This window comes from Buteo buteo, chromosome 22 (assembly GCF_964188355.1).
Source record: "Buteo buteo chromosome 22, bButBut1.hap1.1, whole genome shotgun sequence".
In the NCBI taxonomy this organism is placed as follows: domain Eukaryota; kingdom Metazoa; phylum Chordata; class Aves; order Accipitriformes; family Accipitridae; genus Buteo; species Buteo buteo.
In genome coordinates this window covers 25,402,179-25,419,007 of record NC_134192.1, presented here as the reverse complement: position 1 = coordinate 25,419,007, position 16,829 = coordinate 25,402,179, and the positions used below count along the sequence as shown (strand labels likewise).

General features: G+C 46.9%; 1 protein-coding gene across 1 annotated transcript; it reads right to left on the bottom strand.

The window, feature by feature from the left end:
• LOC142043201 (V-set and immunoglobulin domain-containing protein 4-like) lies at nucleotides 1-13,093 on the bottom strand. Its single transcript, XM_075054076.1, has 9 exons — nucleotides 12,814-13,093; nucleotides 11,447-11,803; nucleotides 10,532-10,813; nucleotides 8,475-8,543; nucleotides 7,657-7,770; nucleotides 5,575-5,596; nucleotides 1,277-4,423; nucleotides 191-309; nucleotides 1-109 (listed from the first exon to the last, which is right to left on the bottom strand). The coding sequence occupies exons 1-7, from the start codon at nucleotides 12,866-12,868 to the stop codon at nucleotides 4,231-4,233; spliced, it is 1,092 nt and encodes a 363-aa protein (XP_074910177.1). The 5' UTR covers nucleotides 12,869-13,093; the 3' UTR covers nucleotides 1-109; nucleotides 191-309; nucleotides 1,277-4,230.
• Between the last annotated feature and the right edge of the window lie 3,736 nt (nucleotides 13,094-16,829).

Genomic DNA, 16,829 nt, shown 5'->3' with positions numbered 1-16,829 from the left:
CTCTATCTTGCCTTAGTGCTCTCTTCTTCTGGGACTGGAGCTCTGGCCACATCACACCACCTCAGAGGAACAGCACTGCGAGTTGTCTCGGGCGGTCAGAGCCAAGTCCCTGTTTGGGGAGCCAAGGCAGTCATGCTGAGGTAATCTGAGTGTATCGAGTGTTACCACACTCCCACCTGAGAAAACACACCTTGCAAACCCACTGCTTTTACTGACATGGTGGGTGTCTTCGTCCGACTAATGACACTTTGACTTCCCCAGAACCTTTAGGGGCGTTTCATCATCAAGTGCAAAATCCACAATTTCTCTCTGAAAACAAGGACGAAAGGAGAAGGGAAAGCAAGCTAACTCCAGAGAGAACTGACAGCAGGGGTGACATTGCTTAAAATAACTGCCTCAGCCTAGCACAGCACAGAGGGTCTTTCCCAGCTAGGTCAAGACCAGCAGTGGTAGAAATACAGGCAGGGAGGGAAGAGCTCATGGTGCTGGCTGCATTGCTGTTCTTTTGTTCACACAGAGCTCAGCTCTCTCCCCTTTGAAGAGCCAAGGCTGCTGGTCTGGATGGCTGTACCCATCACACCACTTACAGAAAGGACAAGCTCTTTTCTCCTCATTCTCCAAGCAGCACATGTCATGTCCACCTCCTTGCTCAGATGTTCACCCTGTCGCTTGACTTCTTTGGAGTATGTCTGCTTCCCAGTTCCTCCATATAGCACTGAAGCCCCTTATTCCCATTGCAGTAGGTTTGTTTCTGGGGTGGAGCTCAGACAGGTGGGCTGCTTTCCAGTAACAGTGACATTCCCTTCCCACCCCCTCCCTACCAAACACATGCACACACACACATACGCTTTTTTTAAGCCCCCTTTTTAAAGAATGAGAACATTACTGCAGGGCTCCAAAAACTGCAGCCTCATCTAGAATTGAAAGATTAAGAAAACATGACAGTTTCCCTGAAAATTTCAACATTGTCGCTTTGTCATCACATTAACACACTATCCAGTTGTCGTGGTTTCAGCCCAGCCAGCAACAAAGCACCACGAGGCCGCTTGCTCACTCTTCCCCACCCCGGTGGGATGGGGAGCAGAAAATAGGAAGAAAAGCTTGTGGGATGATGCAAGGACAGGGAGGGATCACTCGCTGATTATGGTCACAGGCAAAAAACAAGACTCAACTTGGGGAAAAAACAAAATCAATTTAATTTACTACCAATCAAATAAAACATAATGAGAAGTAAAACCAAACACCTTCCTCCACCCCCCTTTCCTTCCCGGCTCACCTCCACTCCTGGTTTTCTCTACCTCCTCCCCCACAGTGGCACGAGGAATGGGAGTTGTGGTCAGTTTGCAACATCTCTGCTGCTCCTTCCTCCTCAGGGGGAGGAATCCTCACTCTTCCCCTGCTCCAGTGTGGGGTCCCTCCCACATGAGACAGCTCTCCACAAACTTCTCCGCCATGGGTTCTTCCCACAGGCTGCAGTCCTTCAGGCACAGGCTGCTCCAGCGCAGGGTTTTCCATGGAGTCATGGCCATCTTTGGGGCATCCACCTCCTCTGGCGTGGGGTCTTCCACTCATGGCAGGTGGGCATCTCCTCCACCATTCACCTCCGTGGGCTTCCATCTCACCATGGGCTGCAGGGGTGTCCCCTCCTCCGGTGCACCTCCTCCCCCTCCTTCTTCACTGACCTTGGCATCTGCACAGGGGTTTCTCTCACTTTCCACTCCCGTCTCCACTGCAGGTTTCCCCTTCTTAAATCTGTTCACCCAGAGGTGCTACTACCATCACTGACAGGCTCGGCCTTGGCCAGAGGCAGGTCCAACTTGAAGCCAGGGAAGCTTCTAGCAGCTTCTCCCTGGAGCCACCCCTGCGGTCCCTCCCACTACCAAAATCCCACCACACAAACCCAGCACACCAGTCGTGATTTTTCTGTTGTTCCCTGGAAAACCCTTTTAGTGATAATTGTGTGCCTTGCAATACTATTGCAACAGTTCTCCTCCCCTACTCACCTTCCTGCTTAGGAAGAAAGACTGTCAGACTTCACTGGCTTTTTACACACTTCATAAGAGAACTCATTTTCTTTCACATCCTAAACTAATTCCTCTGCTGTCAAGTAGAGAGATCTAATATGTTCCTAGGAGTGTAATTCCTGGGCACACACAGACATTCTCACACACCCACTTTCATAGGCAAAATAAAGAGAAGTATAACAAAATCTACTAACTTTGCAGTCCTGAAGTTTAATGATTTTCATCTGCTTCTCCAGATTGCAATAAACTGCATGTACATGTTGACAATTTTTTCCAAGAGATCATCACCAAGCAAAACAGATGTTTGTTTCTCTTCCATTTTGAAATCAAGGTTTCCCAGACCTTAATTTTTAAGTACATTCTTAACAAAGAGAAATAAAACTTGTGGTACAGGAAATTCAGGGAGAATGTATAAGGTCACTGATAAATACCTGTAAAGTGTGCCTTGCAGTTTGTGAATTTTGATGAACTTTTACATCATTCATTCCTCTAATTTCTCACTGGACCTCTGTGTACATTGGGTTCTCATAGCAGTGGGTGAGTAGCATTGCATTCTACCCTCATTTCTGTATTGCATAAAAGTACCACCTTTCCTCTCCCTTTAAAAGTGCTACCAGATAGGTTTAGCTAACATCTGCTTCCTTTTCCTTTGGAGAAACTGTAAACAAATAGTCCCTATTCATCTTCTCCACACTGGTCACGATGAGTGGAATTTGCTCATTTTGCCTTGTCCTTTTTTTTCCAAGCTGAGAAAGTATAATGCATTTGCACAGAAGTGGTTTCATGCTGCTCATCATCCTCTTATTATCGTTCTCAGTAACTTTTCTAGCTCTGTTAAACCCTTTCAGGATGAGACACCTACACGCATATGTAAGGTAGAAGCATTCCATGAGTTTTTACAGTACCACAGTCCTGTTTTCTATTGCACTGGAATGCCTTTCCCAATAGCACCTAATACTCTTTTTGAATGCTGGTGAATTTTGAGCTGATGCTTGCAGAGAAGTGCAGATGCAGATCTTTCCTGAGTGTGAACAGCAAATCTGGGGGCCCACTAATCCTGTGCCTGTGTCACCGATATCCTCCTCACCCCTCACATCACCTGTTTTGTTTTACATCTGTCTGCATGGCTTTTAATTGGACATGGTATTGCCCTGTTCACTATAAAAAGGTTCTTCCATAACTCTGCAGTATCCACGTTACAGGTTTGGTCAGGGCAGTAGAAATTACGAATAACACAGCTTTTTGGCTCTGTACTTACCCTTCAGGCCTTCTAAGGTGGGAGGAAAGTAATTAATGAATATCTACTGAGGAGCTGTAATTGTGAATGCTTGCTGGCATTTTAAAGGTGAGCCGGTCGTGCAAAAACATTCATACCAAAATAATGTAGGCATGTTAAAACATCCTATCCACAAACTTATGGAAAAGTATCTAATATCTTTCAAATATTAAACATGCATTAAAGGAGAGAATAGCGAAGGTGAACTTGGAAAGAATGTGCCTTGTTGCAGTATCAGAATCGCCCAAGCTGTTCTGCACCAAAACTATAGAAAGCATGTCTGGACCTTTTGGTGAGTGCTGCAGAAAGGCACATTGAGTACAGCACAATGGGTGCACGGGACATTTCTTCTTTTTGTACTGCTGCTCCTAGTACGGTAAGGTTCCTGGTTTTATCCTAGCTTTAATCTTTCAGTGTTTCTTTAAGGGCTATCTCACATTAAAAGGACATTCTACCACCTATGCAGCACTTGAGGTGGATGGGAGGAGAAACGCCGATTCCCAGGCCAGCCTCATTCTGCACTTCTTACCCAAAGATGATGGGGAGGTTGAGCAGCCCTTGGTGCTAGTTCTACTCCCAACCCATGAAGGCTGTGAACGCAGATCCTTTTGGTCATATAAAGCAGTAAGTTTAGTACAGTGCTCTTGGCCTGGGATCTGCATACCCTAGCTTTCAAAGGGCTTTCTTCTACACGGGTGGTGAAAGGGAAGCAAAAAGAGCAACATCAGAAGATCTATACAGCAGTCTGTAACTGAAGTTCCTAAAGAGGTTTGCATTTTCACAGCAGAGATTGCTAAGGCTCCACAAATTGTGAAGGAGCAAAAACTTCTTGTCCAACCTATTTTTCAGAGGCAAAGGTGAATAGGAAGATAAATTTTGCCTGGATGAAGATACTCTTCAGAACAGCTACCTGTAGAGCACTGTTGGTTCTCATACAGTGTCCCCTACTTCATATAGAGATCCTTCAGTGTTTCCAACATATTCATTCTTTTTTGTATTTATTTCTTCATATCTTTTGTTTTCCATGGGCTCCATCACATAGTTGTTTTCAGTGGAGGAGATGGGTGCCTCATAATGATCCGTACTTTCACACCTTGAAGAAGCTGCAGTTCTTGAGTTATGGCTGAAATCAAAATACAATACGAAAGAATAGTTGCAACCAGAGCAGACAAAGCATCTCCCAACCATCAAGATTTTGAGCAAGATTGTTGTCTGATTCAAACCCATGTAAACCTGGGCCACTGGATTATGATAAGAGAGAATCTTGTCCTTTACTTCTAGGTAGCAGGAGAACCTTGGACATTATAGCAGCATTGCTTCCAAACCAGGGAGAGTTTCAGAGGCAGCAAAAGGTATGTAAGCAACACAAGGATTACCACCATTTCTTGGAATGGCACAGCCAGACAACTGCTCTTTGCAAGATACATACATATATATATATATATATATATATAAAGTGGTGGAGGAATGGTAAATGGTGAACTGCATGCAGACTACACGCACCATGTAGCTTTTTGTATCTTGTATCTTTAAAATGAAGGTAAATCCTCTGAGGAGAAATGCCATCACACTACTTGTTCAGTTGCTCAGGGTTCAACTGTTATTTAAAATGTTGCTTTATAAACTTCTTGGGAAACACAGCACCTGGGCAAATGCTGCAGGCATGTTCTACCATGGCACTCAAATCATCAGCACTTCAATTTTTATCTAGATAAGTGGTTCTCCTTTTATATTTTGACTGGATTATGAGGCTTTTCAGTATAGCTTCCATAGGTTACAAGTAGATCAGGATGCTGAAACTTGAGTTTAGAAATAGCTGTACATTCCTGCCACAGCTATGATTAAGAGAGACAAGTTCAGCCAAGGATATTTCAGGGATAAATCAGAGTATAATCTCTGCATCGGGAGCCTTAGCTCTGTAGAAGGGGAATTCCTGTTCTTTGCATTTGAAAAAACACTAGGAATTTATCCTTGGCAATGATCTTCAATAGGCCTCATTGGTCTGAGGAGTTAATAAACAACTCTTGCTCATTTTTATTATTCTAATACTGCAAAGGAGAAGCTCTTTCTTCCTGCACTATGTGTTGATGTGGAAAGCCCACAGATCAACAGTACAATGTACTACTGAGCTAACTTTGAACCTCTTTATCCATGCTGCTTACAAGGCTTTTCATCCTGACAGGTAAGTAGCACCATGGGTTTGGTGTTTTTTCCCCCTGCTCTCGTACAGGCCCCAAAGACCCATCAATATGCTAGAGAAAGGGTTATACTCACAATTTTACTTCATAGACTTGAGCTGGAAAAGAAGAATCAGGAATGTGTGTCAATAATTTGCATTTACATTCACACAAAAAAAGTTTCTACTATGTCTCTTCTTGATATAAGAAAGCAACCTCTGAAGACAGAATAAAAATAGGAGCCGTAGAGATCGTGTTAGGTGGGTGATGACTCCTATTCTCAGGATTCAGTCCAAGAAAATGAAAACAACCCATATCCCTGCTGTAGCACAACTGGCTCAAAATAACTGGCCGCCCAAGGTCAAAGGTAAAGTTGAGTTTAGAAACTAGAAGTTCCCAGTTCCCACAGTTTTTCTATTCATTAGAAGTTCAATAAAGAACAATTTAGAAAGAGGTTATTCTGGATTCCTTTTAAAAAAAAAAAGAAAAAAGAAGAAGGGCAAAAAGAGTATTTGATCATAATTCGTATTAATTGGTGGCACGGTGTTGTAGAAGGGTAATCAAAGAAATAAAGGGACAAGGAGAAAACTGTGGCCATCAGCATTAAAAAACCCCCAACCCAAACCCCAGGGTGTTCTCTGTGCACTGCCGGGGGCTCGTGGCGAGAAAGGGGACGCTAAGAAAGCGTCTGTCAGGCGCTTTCTGGCGTCAGCGCAGAAAAGACAGAGGCGTTCAGTAAATACATCCTAGGTCTGAAGACTGGAAAGGAAATGAATCCGTGCTGAACGGGGAGGATGGGGGTGAGCGCTTTTCCTCCGGGTCCCAAGGGAAATACTGAACAGCAGCTGGTGCAAACAGGTGTCTGAGAGCAGCAGGACGCGATTACCGGCTACCGGCTGCCTCAACGGGTCTGAGCGACGAGCTCGGCGGAGCAGGTAAGTCTGCGAGCCACCGGCTGCCCGCGCGGAGCAGAGCGGCAGGGACGGAGCCGTCCCCGGGCGGCGGTGGGCGGCGGGCCGCCGAGAGGGCCGGCCGGGGGGGCACAGACCCGGGGGGCACAGACCCGGGGGGGGCACAGACCCGGGGCCCCGCACCCAGCACGGGGATGAGCGCTGCCCGCGGCCGGGATGGGGCGGGCAGCGCAGGCAGCGGGGCTGGGGCGGGCAGGACGGGCAGCGCAGGCAGGGCGGGCAGCGCAGGCAGCGGGGCTGGGGCGGGCAGGACGGGCAGCGCAGGCAGGACGGGCAGCGCAGGCAGGACGGGCAGCGCAGGCAGCGCCTGCCCTCTGCTGCGCGCTGCCGGCGGCCCGCGGGGACGGTCCCGGGTGGGTCCCGGGAGCCCGCTGCGGCCGGCGCCTGGCAGACTCTCCCCCGCCAGCTGCTGCGACTGGTTTTCCCCGAGGGAAAGGGGCTCCTCTGCCTCTTTAGATCTTCCGCCACCTCGTTTGATCCGTGCGCCTTCTGACCGGCTGCCTGCGTGATGCCGGGGTGTGCGGGTTCGGGCTGGGATAGAGTTAGTTTTCTTCACAGCGGCTGGTATGGGGCCACGTTTTGGGTTTGCGCTGGTAACAGTGGGATGTGTCAGTTATGGCTGAGCCGGTTGGCACAGCCCCAAGGGCTGTTCTACTGCCCGCCCTGCCCCGCCAGCGGGCAGGCTGGGGCTGCACAAGGAGCTGGGGGGGCACAGCCAGGACAGCTGACCCAACTGCCCCAGGGGATTTTCCAGACCGTATGATGTCATGCTCAGCAATAAAACTGGGAGGAAGGGGGGATGTTCGGAGTCATGGCGTTTGTCTTCCCAGGCCACCCTTACACATGATGGAGCCCCGCTTTGCTAGAGATGGCTGAACACCTGCCTGCCCATGGGAAGTGGGGAATGAATTCCTCGTTTTGCTTTACTTGCACATGCGGCTTTTGCTTTACCTATTAAGCTATCTTTATCCGAACCCAGGAGTTTTCTCACTTTTACCCTTCTGATTCTCTCCCCCATCCTACTGGGGGGGAGCGAGCGAATGGCTGCATGGGGCTGAGCTGCTGACAGGGGTTAAACCACGATGAGGTACCACAGCTGCTACCGGTAGCTGCAAGCACAGTACCAGCCCCATGCCCAAACCCCCTCAAAGGTAAAACCAAGTGGGGTACATACAACACATTCAAGTTTTCCAGAACATTCTACTCACCGTCTTTGGGCTTTCTAATGCAAATGATAAGAAAGATGACAAGGAAAACCACAGCACCACAAACCACAGCAATCAGGATGACCAGGTACAGGGACAGGTGAGTCCCTTGGAAATCTAGAACAGTACAGCAGAAGACTTTCAGAGAAGCTCTCCTGGGTCACAGTAGCAGTTACATGACACTGACCGCTTCCCTGAGGACAGCAGCAGCCAGCCCTGTCGTGGGCATGCAGGTTTGTACTGCATGTGCCTGTCCCTGCTCATCCCCGTCCTAACAGCATCTTGCTCACAGGTCTCTGAATAGGTGCAACTGTGTGAGCCAGCCAGACTGACTGCGTACATCTCGCTGAGAGACTACAGCCATAAAGCCAGCTGGCAGAGTCTCTCAATGCTAAGGCTAACTGAGGCTGTGAGCTGGGCAGAATAGTTGCAGTACACATCATGAAATAAAGGGTCTCAGCTTTTCATTCAAGGATACTGTTCAGTTGTATTTGGAACATATTTAAACCTACCACGGCACTGCAAAGCTCGAGGAGGTATAGAAGATCTGCTGGAGTTGCACACTGGGGCTTTTCTACTGTTCCAGCTTTGATGCTCAAAGAAAAGACCAAAATGGACTACTGTTGGGAACACAGCAACAACTCTGTATGCTCCAGCTATGAAAGCTTCCCCCCCGACCCATAAAACCATCCGGAGTCTTTTTAAAAGAGAATAGCCATTAATACAATTTGCAGCCAAAAGGCAGAACACTAATTTTAAGGCTGAAGGTACTGACTACTGTCCCTAGTCTTGTTCTTAGCTTTGTTTTGCTCTCCACTTACTCTGAGTTGTGTAATTCTTTTCTGGATATCCCACGCCATTCTCAGGAGTCACTACTGGCATGGGCAGATCTGCAAAACAAACAGGAGTGAAAGGCTCACAGTGCACTACCAATCCTCATTTTAGCACCAGGAGATCTGCGATTATAGCTGTAGGATCAAAAGAGAATGTCTCCATCACCTTTACAAGGCAGTGAAAATAGGCAAACTCTGTAAATGAGTACTATATATACACTATAATATATAGAGTATACTATATGCACTAGAGAGACACTACATATAGTATATATACACTATATATACTATGTATACAGGAGCTATATATATATATATGTATGTCTATACACATACACACACCTGTAATAGTGGCGGAGCCCAAGGAGTCCAGGAGGTTACTGAGGTACCTCTGAACACCAGCTCTGTTTGTTGACTATTCTTACAGAAAGAAACCAACTGTCAACATCTTCCCCTAGCTCTTGGTCACTGATGCTGATTCCCACAACGTGCTGTGTGATTGGTGGGGGACTATAAATTCAAATGAAACATAACCCCAAAATACAAAGTTTCCACAAGCAGACCTAGTCTAGCCCAGGTCTGAATTCCCACATCCCACAAAACCAAATGGGAAATGACAAGCCCTCCCTGAAAACAACTGTCCTTGCTAAGATAGACTGTTCCCAGTCAGGTCTGAAGCAGCTTTTGCATCACTTGTATCTGCTACTAGAGATACCAGCTCTGCCTCCCACTCCAGCGGCTTTCATTCAAGACCAGAAAACAAGCAAAAAAGGCCTTTAAAAAAGAACAGAACCTAGACCATCCTGTATGACCTACAAGTTAGGAAATGGCATTTCTAGCAGCCCTAAGACACATACAGAGCCTCTCCTACAGAGACACAGCCTCCCTAAGAGCAAGCTAAAAGCCCTCTGCAGACTGGAGACTGAGGAAAGGAAGATGTTCTATGTTCAGAAACATTTGGATTAATAACTGAGGCGTATGGACTAAAATTCAATATTGTCAAGACTGTATTCCCCAGCAACCAAATCCACTGCTAAGCGCTGGTGTCAAACCCTCCCGCCGACTCCTTGTCCTTGCTGTCAGCCGTAACTGTTGTTACCCCGACCTGTGGTTGGGTAGCATCTCCCCAGGGTTCCCACATCCCTCGGAGAGGGATGTTGTGGGCAGATCTGCAAGGTGAACGAGAGAGAGGCTCACACAGGAGTTGGACCATGTTTGTGATGCTGCTGCAATACAGAATTCTCCGCTGGTGGGCCAAGACCATGAGGAACCAGCCACCATCCAAGGACAGGTGGGGGACTGCATGCTAGCAGCGTTGACAAGCCTGGCCATCGTTAATTCCTGTTCCCTTGCTGTACACTCTGAAGTGCGACTGCTATGAAAAACAACATATCGTTTCAGCCATAACCTCCATTCCACTGGGAGCCCAGCAGGCTTTGCCTCTTTCAAAGGTCACTGTGTGGCTTGGCTCTGCGATCACAGGCTTCAGGGTGCTGATGACCAAGTTACCAGCCAAGGAAAGTAGCAAGTCTTCCACAAGGAAGGCATCCATCATGCATCATCTTGCAGCACCTGGATACATCAGAGTGTATATAAAGCACAGTGTATTTTCCTGAAACATGTAGCCAATCATAAGGAACAAAGGCCAGTTTGATTTTTTTCACCCACTGAATTACCACTCGTATGTTCCTCATACTCAAAATGAAGTCCTGATTCCTCATCTAAACTTGCTAAACTGCAATAGGCAGCATTACACAGCCAGCAAGAATTTCAAAAAAGCCAAAAGGAATAAATATGTGTTTCAAATACAGAACCTCTTCTGCATGAGAAAAGAGCAGTTCTTCTAAAGAGGAGGAGGGAAATAGAATACAGGAAATAAAAAAAGGATAGGAAGCCAGCGCCAGTGATGAGAGGTACTTCAGAGTGCAGAAGGCTAAGGCTTTTTGTGTTTTCCTCTTTCAGGGAAGGGAAGTAGGAACATTGTTCCGTGCCAGTACGGAAGGACTCCAGATGTTTTCTGTCCAGCTGCAGATCTGCGGACTCACCTCTCACCACCAGCTGAACGGCGTCGCTCTGCTGCACAGCCCCGGCCCCGACCCTGTTTTCGGCCTCACAGTAGTACTTCCCGGTGTCGGAGGGCTGCAGGCTGTCCCACGCCAGCTCGGCCTGGCTGCTCAGGAGCAGGGCTTTCCCTCCCGGGACCCTCCTGAACCAGCGGTAGCTGATGGGGAGAGACCCGTTGGCCACACAGGTCAGGCTGGCCCTGGCTCCTGCCGGGAAAGTCAGCCCCGGCTCGCTGGCCCTGATGATGGGCTTGGTCGCTGCAACTGGAAGACAAAGCAGAGGGGCCCAGGTCACGCTGGCCCTGGTTGCGGTGGGGAAGGTTCCTCCCCCCCTGCCATGGCAGTTCTTGCTCTGGCTTTCAGCGCTTTCCCAGGGGGAAGAGGGGCACCGCTCTCACGTCACCTCTCTGCACAGGTTAAGCTCAGCTTAGCTGTGCCTGTACCAGCTGTGCCAGCCGTTGCACCTCCTACACGAGGGCCAGTTTGCTGGGTTGATGCCATCTCCGTTCCTATATAAATCACCACTGCCCAGGCAAAGGGAGATTGGGCACATGCCGATGAACTTTGGTCAAAGAAAAGCAATGCAATATCCCAGGGACTTCCCCTCTGGTGCGTGTCCCTTGGAAACATTGAGCCATCAGATACAGGTAGAGCCAGGGACAAATTGGTAAGTGAGAGGCCACAAGTCCTCCCCCAGCCCCTGAACTGCAGGGCGCAGTATTGTGGGCAGAATTCGTCTCTCTGACCTATTTATTGCTTCTTGCTGGAATCTATACTGCTCAGCAAAACACTCCTGCATCGGAAGCAGGTGGTCACTGTCTACCTGGTCTACTCAATTCCCAAAAGGCTTCCTGAGCCAAGCCTTCCACTCCTGCGCAGCTTCCTTCTTGGGTTTACCTTTAACAACCTCCACTTTAGTGGTGATGTCTTTTGCTATCAGGCTGTTGTTGCTGGCTCTCCAGGTGACCTGGCAAGTGTAGGTTCCCCGATCAGAAACCTCCAGGTTCCGGATGTGGAGAGACACGTTCCCTGGGGCATCCTTTAGGACGCTGACCCTGTCCCTGTACTTGGACAGGAGAACGTGGTCACCAGAACTGTCCCTCCGAAAGACGGTGCCAGAGCTCTGGTCATGTACCACAGTCCACTTGAGTGTTTGCTGCACAAAGTCCTTCTCAGGCACATAGGCACATGGCAAGGTGATAGATCCCTTCCATATGCCTTTGACCTCACTGGGGCCAGTCAGGTCCAGAAAAGCTGCAGGAAGAATGGAGAAATAAAATAAAAGAATAAAAAAAAGCCATCACGGTGAAGGCAGCTCCCGGGGGATGAAGGGGTGGTGAGAGCATCAGCAAATGGAATCCACCAAATCAAAAGCCTGCGCAGTCAGTATAGATGATGACGGACAGTCTGTTCAGGGACAGGCTGACAAAAAAGCGACGTGGCATTAGGAAGACAGATGGGAGACAGCTGATTGCCAGGGGCACTGACGTGTGCAGTTTGGCTCATGCTCTGCCTGGTGCTCACCTGCAAGCAAGGGAGCACCATGCAGAGCATAGGATCAGAAGTAGCGCGTGACTTAGACCTGAGGGAAGGAGTTTGTCTCAAGCCTGAGTTGCACAGCTCCTCGGTCACAGCTGGCGTCTGGCCCCGCCACCTGATGTCACTCTTGGGGCTTTCCTGGGAAGCACCGCACATTAACATCGAACCAGGGGTTCTATGGTTTTCTCTCCTCCACTGCCCATTTGGTCTTCTGAAAGACACTGCTTTTTCAGACTAAGCTGGATTTAAGCAACTTAAGCAATGGATCAAAGTCTAAAACTCTTTAAATTTTCCTATAAAAGTGAGGTCCGTTGCCTTTGTCCCAGTACATCTTTGTCACTCCTGGGGCTGAACCTATGCTTCCACAGACATTTCTTTACCCTTTCCTCCTGGTTTCCAAACCTCCCCTTTCCTGGGGACACAAGAACTAACCAGACCCTTTGTGCTGGGCTGCTGGCTGTGCTCCACGAAATAACCATCACAACATATATGGGATCTTTGTACTCTAAGTACGTGGGCAGCGTTTCCATAGCCTTCACGGACCATTGCACTCCACAGCCAGTGGATGTGAAACAAGTGAGCACCAAGACAGCAGCATGCAAAGACGTCGGCCTTTTTGCCATACTTCTATTCCCGAAACAGAACCACCCCTGTACAAACACATGCAGACACACCAGCATGAGAGATAGAACTGCCCCAAGCAGGAGACCTTTCCATAAACTCACCGTTACAGAAGAGAAGAGGACTCATAAGCACGGCTGCTCTCACCAGCATTCCCATCCTTCCCGGGGCTGCAGCTTCTCTCTCTCAAGCAGGACAAACCTTCTCCCTCTAACTCAGGGGGTAAATTGGGGACACTTCCCTTTCTTTGCTCACTTTGTCATCGAGAATGCAGGACAGCTGCTGATGGTTTTTCCTTCCGCTTTTTAAAAAACAGCAAGTGTCTCAGTGACGACTGTCAGAGATGTGGGCAGAGCAGAAGTCCTAAGGGAGAGTGAAAAGAGGAAAATTTAAGAACTGCTTCTACTCTATTTCATATTTCCTCCTGACTATGCTTTTCCCCCCTTTTGTTTTCTAATTTGACTTTAAAAAGTTTCCTTTGTTCCTTTTTATTCCTAAGCACCTATTTCTTCTTCTTTTCCTCTTTGCATTTCTTTCTAAATAATAAGTTTTAACTCATATGTTACATACAAGAAGGTCTTGGAGAGTACTTGTAAGGAACTAAACCACCAGGGTCCTTACTATTCATTTTCTTACCAGCTTTTCTGTGAAGATCACCACTGTGTTTTAAATTAAGATTCATGAAACACCCTAAATCTTTACATTACCAGTGTGAGACAGATGATCATTATAGGTCACTGCCAACTGAAATATTCTATTCTGTATCATTATATCCCATTTAAGAGGCGGGAAATTTAGGTATTCAATTCTGAAAATAAATAATTTCCAAGAGCTGCAGGCACCTGGCTTGACCATCCCACTCTATGCCACAGATTGATCCTTCTTTCTCACACAGCAATTTAGCTGCTTGGTTGAATTGATTAATTGCATTCAATTAAAAACATGGATTAGGGCCATATGCACCTGCATCTCCCTGTAGACTACTTTGGAAACAGGTAAACAATTATACACCTAGAGAGAAAAAAAGGAACTTATTGGAGTATCTCTGAGACTATGAATTTGTGATTTCTTAACTGCAATGAGATGTGTTATTATTAATTAAAGGTAATATTAGCTACAGTTAATCTGTATTATTAAGTAACTGAACACTAGGCCTGTCTAGGAGAATTATCTGTTCTCTGCTGAAACATTATCTTCAAGAGATTTTTACATGCCTTTTTCTGTCTTCTGTAGCTCTTTATTTTTCTTATGCTCTAATGACAGAAATCTTTTCCACTTCATTGTATTGAGCTAAATCGCTATGAGCACTTTGCTATTGTTACATCCAAATTCAACATCCAGTCCTCAAATGCAAGTAACCAGAATAATTAAACAACGCAGTCAACAAAATCCTAGACCACATTCTAAAGTCCAACCCTCCTTTAATGATAGTGAGACAATGTTTGCATCTGTAGAAGCACAGTACAGGATACCAGAGCAATCCATGCTGCATACCTCATTCTGAAGTAGTGGCAATGTGGGGAAAAAAATATTTCTTATAGTCTTTATGTGGCTTAAAGATGGCTCCACCTGTGTTGTCATTCGTAGGCAGCTTCATTAGGTTGTTATGTAATTTAACATTAAAAACAGGAGATTTGTGTATACAACCCTGAGAGCTCTGATATTATCTTGTTCCTTTTCTTTTGAGGTCTTTGCTTTGATTGCAATTGCTTGCTTTTACATATATTCTTACCTTAGACTAATTGATAGCTCATTCTGCAAAACAGTGGTGCTTAAAAGCCTATATGCATATAGAAGTGTGATTTTTTTTTTGACGACTTGTTATTAACAATGATCTAATTAAGACAATGTTATTGGTATGAGTTTGAATTTGGGTCTTTTCAGGTTATAACATCCTGATCTCTGTTTCCCTGAAGCTAGTGATTTTACTACACACAATTGTCATGCCTTTATTTGGTTAGAAAATCTTTATATCCTTGTGGTTGTTTCAGTCATGGCCTAGAGAATCATCTGTTCAATTAATTTCTTACCTGTATCTCCTATATTTGCAGTTATATCTGTAATTAAAGAGGGCATCTAACCAGCTTAAGCCCTAAATGCTTCTGAAAATATCCTACTTGATAAATCTGGGAAAAAGGTTCAACAGAGATTCAAGAGATTTTGGGACCTGATTTCACATGCTCCTCCTTGTAGCCCTGTATTCCTCCGTCAGAAATTTTCCATGAGATGCAACTCCTATCTGCAGTCATTAGGATGGGGAGAAGCAGGAAAAGCTTGGGTGGGTTGCAGTGTCCACATACTTCTTGGTTCAGAAAAGGAAGAGAAAAGAACATGTTAAGTTCAAATTAATGAAACTCCTTTCTGGGGAACATGGCTGGCTGGACAGGAGGGCAGAAGCTTAAACTGACTCGGACTAAGTCATACGGGAACCTACCACCAGCAGGGCATGTACGGACCAGGAAGCTAAAACTCAAACTGCTTGACAAAAAAAAGATGTGTATATGCTTATATGTTTATTTATATATTTATATTTACATTTACCTTTGTGGTTGGGGGGACAGTGGCAGGAGAAATCTCTTGCCCTTTGTATGATGCGAGTACAGACACCTGTACGCTAAGACAACCCTTGGTAACACTCTCTTGCTTCTGCTTTGGGGAACTATGATAACAGGGATACTACTTTTCAAAATGGCAATCTTGTTTTAGGAGATGGCAAAGCGTTTTGAGCATGGACTGGATGAGGTGGCATCATACAGTCCAGGAGAGACAGACCAAAATAAGTTTTTCATGTATTCTGGAAAGCTCTGTGTTAGCAAGCACACAGTAATATGAGATAAAAAATTGATGGCTAGGCTGCCGTGGTTGGTGTGGGGAGGGCTAGTCTGGAACAGTATGAAAAATAATTATGAAAGGAGCATGTGAGGGGCACTTTTCACTTTCTCACGCTGTGCTTGCCATGCCTGGGTGTTCTGCAAATTCTCAGCGCATGAAAGTCAAGGAAAAACAGCCTTTCCTTCCCCACATACAGGACACTAAAACCAAGAAGTAAATGCAGCAGCTGTGCACGTCGACGCTGGGGGAGGAAGGAAACTTGCATTATATTGAGGCAATGGTGATCACGGGTAACCCAAACTCCTTACGCATCGAGTTGCAGTGACGTAGTAGCCCTGACCAGCAGGCTGTTGTACGTTCAAGGGGTTAGTGACCCGCTGCTTCCCGGCCCCCCGTGCTGCACCCACTGCTGGGCCCTGGGGCTTGTGCCGTGCTGCAGGTACCACCTGGCTGCAGACAGACCTGCCCGGCTCCTCGCAACGGAGTTGTGTGTCCGTGGCTCCCCACGCCGACGGCGCTGACGTCTCCTTGTCCTTACTTTGAAGTGGAGCGACACGTTTTCATATAAACATCCTTTTTCTTGGCAGTGGAAATGATGAATAGATTTCTTTACTTCGAGGCGAATCCTACAAAGACTGTGAAGCCCATGGTGCCGGTTAACCTTGGTGTGGGCTCTGCACGGTGTGCCATGCCCAGATCAGAGGTCTGCCTAATGCTAGGGTTATCTATGCTCTTGCCTGTTTCCTTCTCGTGTTATCTCCCACAAACGTTGTTTTAATCAACACCTAATGGAGCTGAGGCCCTTTCTTACTGGAGTCTGTGAAGAATGCTTGTGCTGGCGCGCTACATCTGGTGTAGCTGGCAGAGCCCCAGCAAGAAATGGCTTTTTGGGAAAGGACAGGGAGGTGAGGACCAGGCAGGTGCCAGGCTGGCCCCACATGCAGGCGTGAGAGCACTTGCACAATCCTTGGGCTGAGTGACTGTCCTGTGATTTGGCAAACAGGAACAGAGTAATCTGGGTGTCCCAGCCCAGCTGAAATATCAACTTGTCTCTGAAAGGAAAAGGAAAGGGTGGTTAAAAAAAAAAAAAAGAAAAAGGCAGAATTTACATTGTAGGTGGTTGTTACTAACACACTTTCCAAACAGCGCTGGTAAGCTTTGACCAGCCAGAGAGTTACGAAAGACTGAGATATGGGGAGAGCTAGTGTGGGTACTGCAGCAACAAGAAGAGCCGATGAAAGAGCTGGAGCTGCTGTGCCAGCTGGGGGGACAGCTGTGGTCCTGGCAG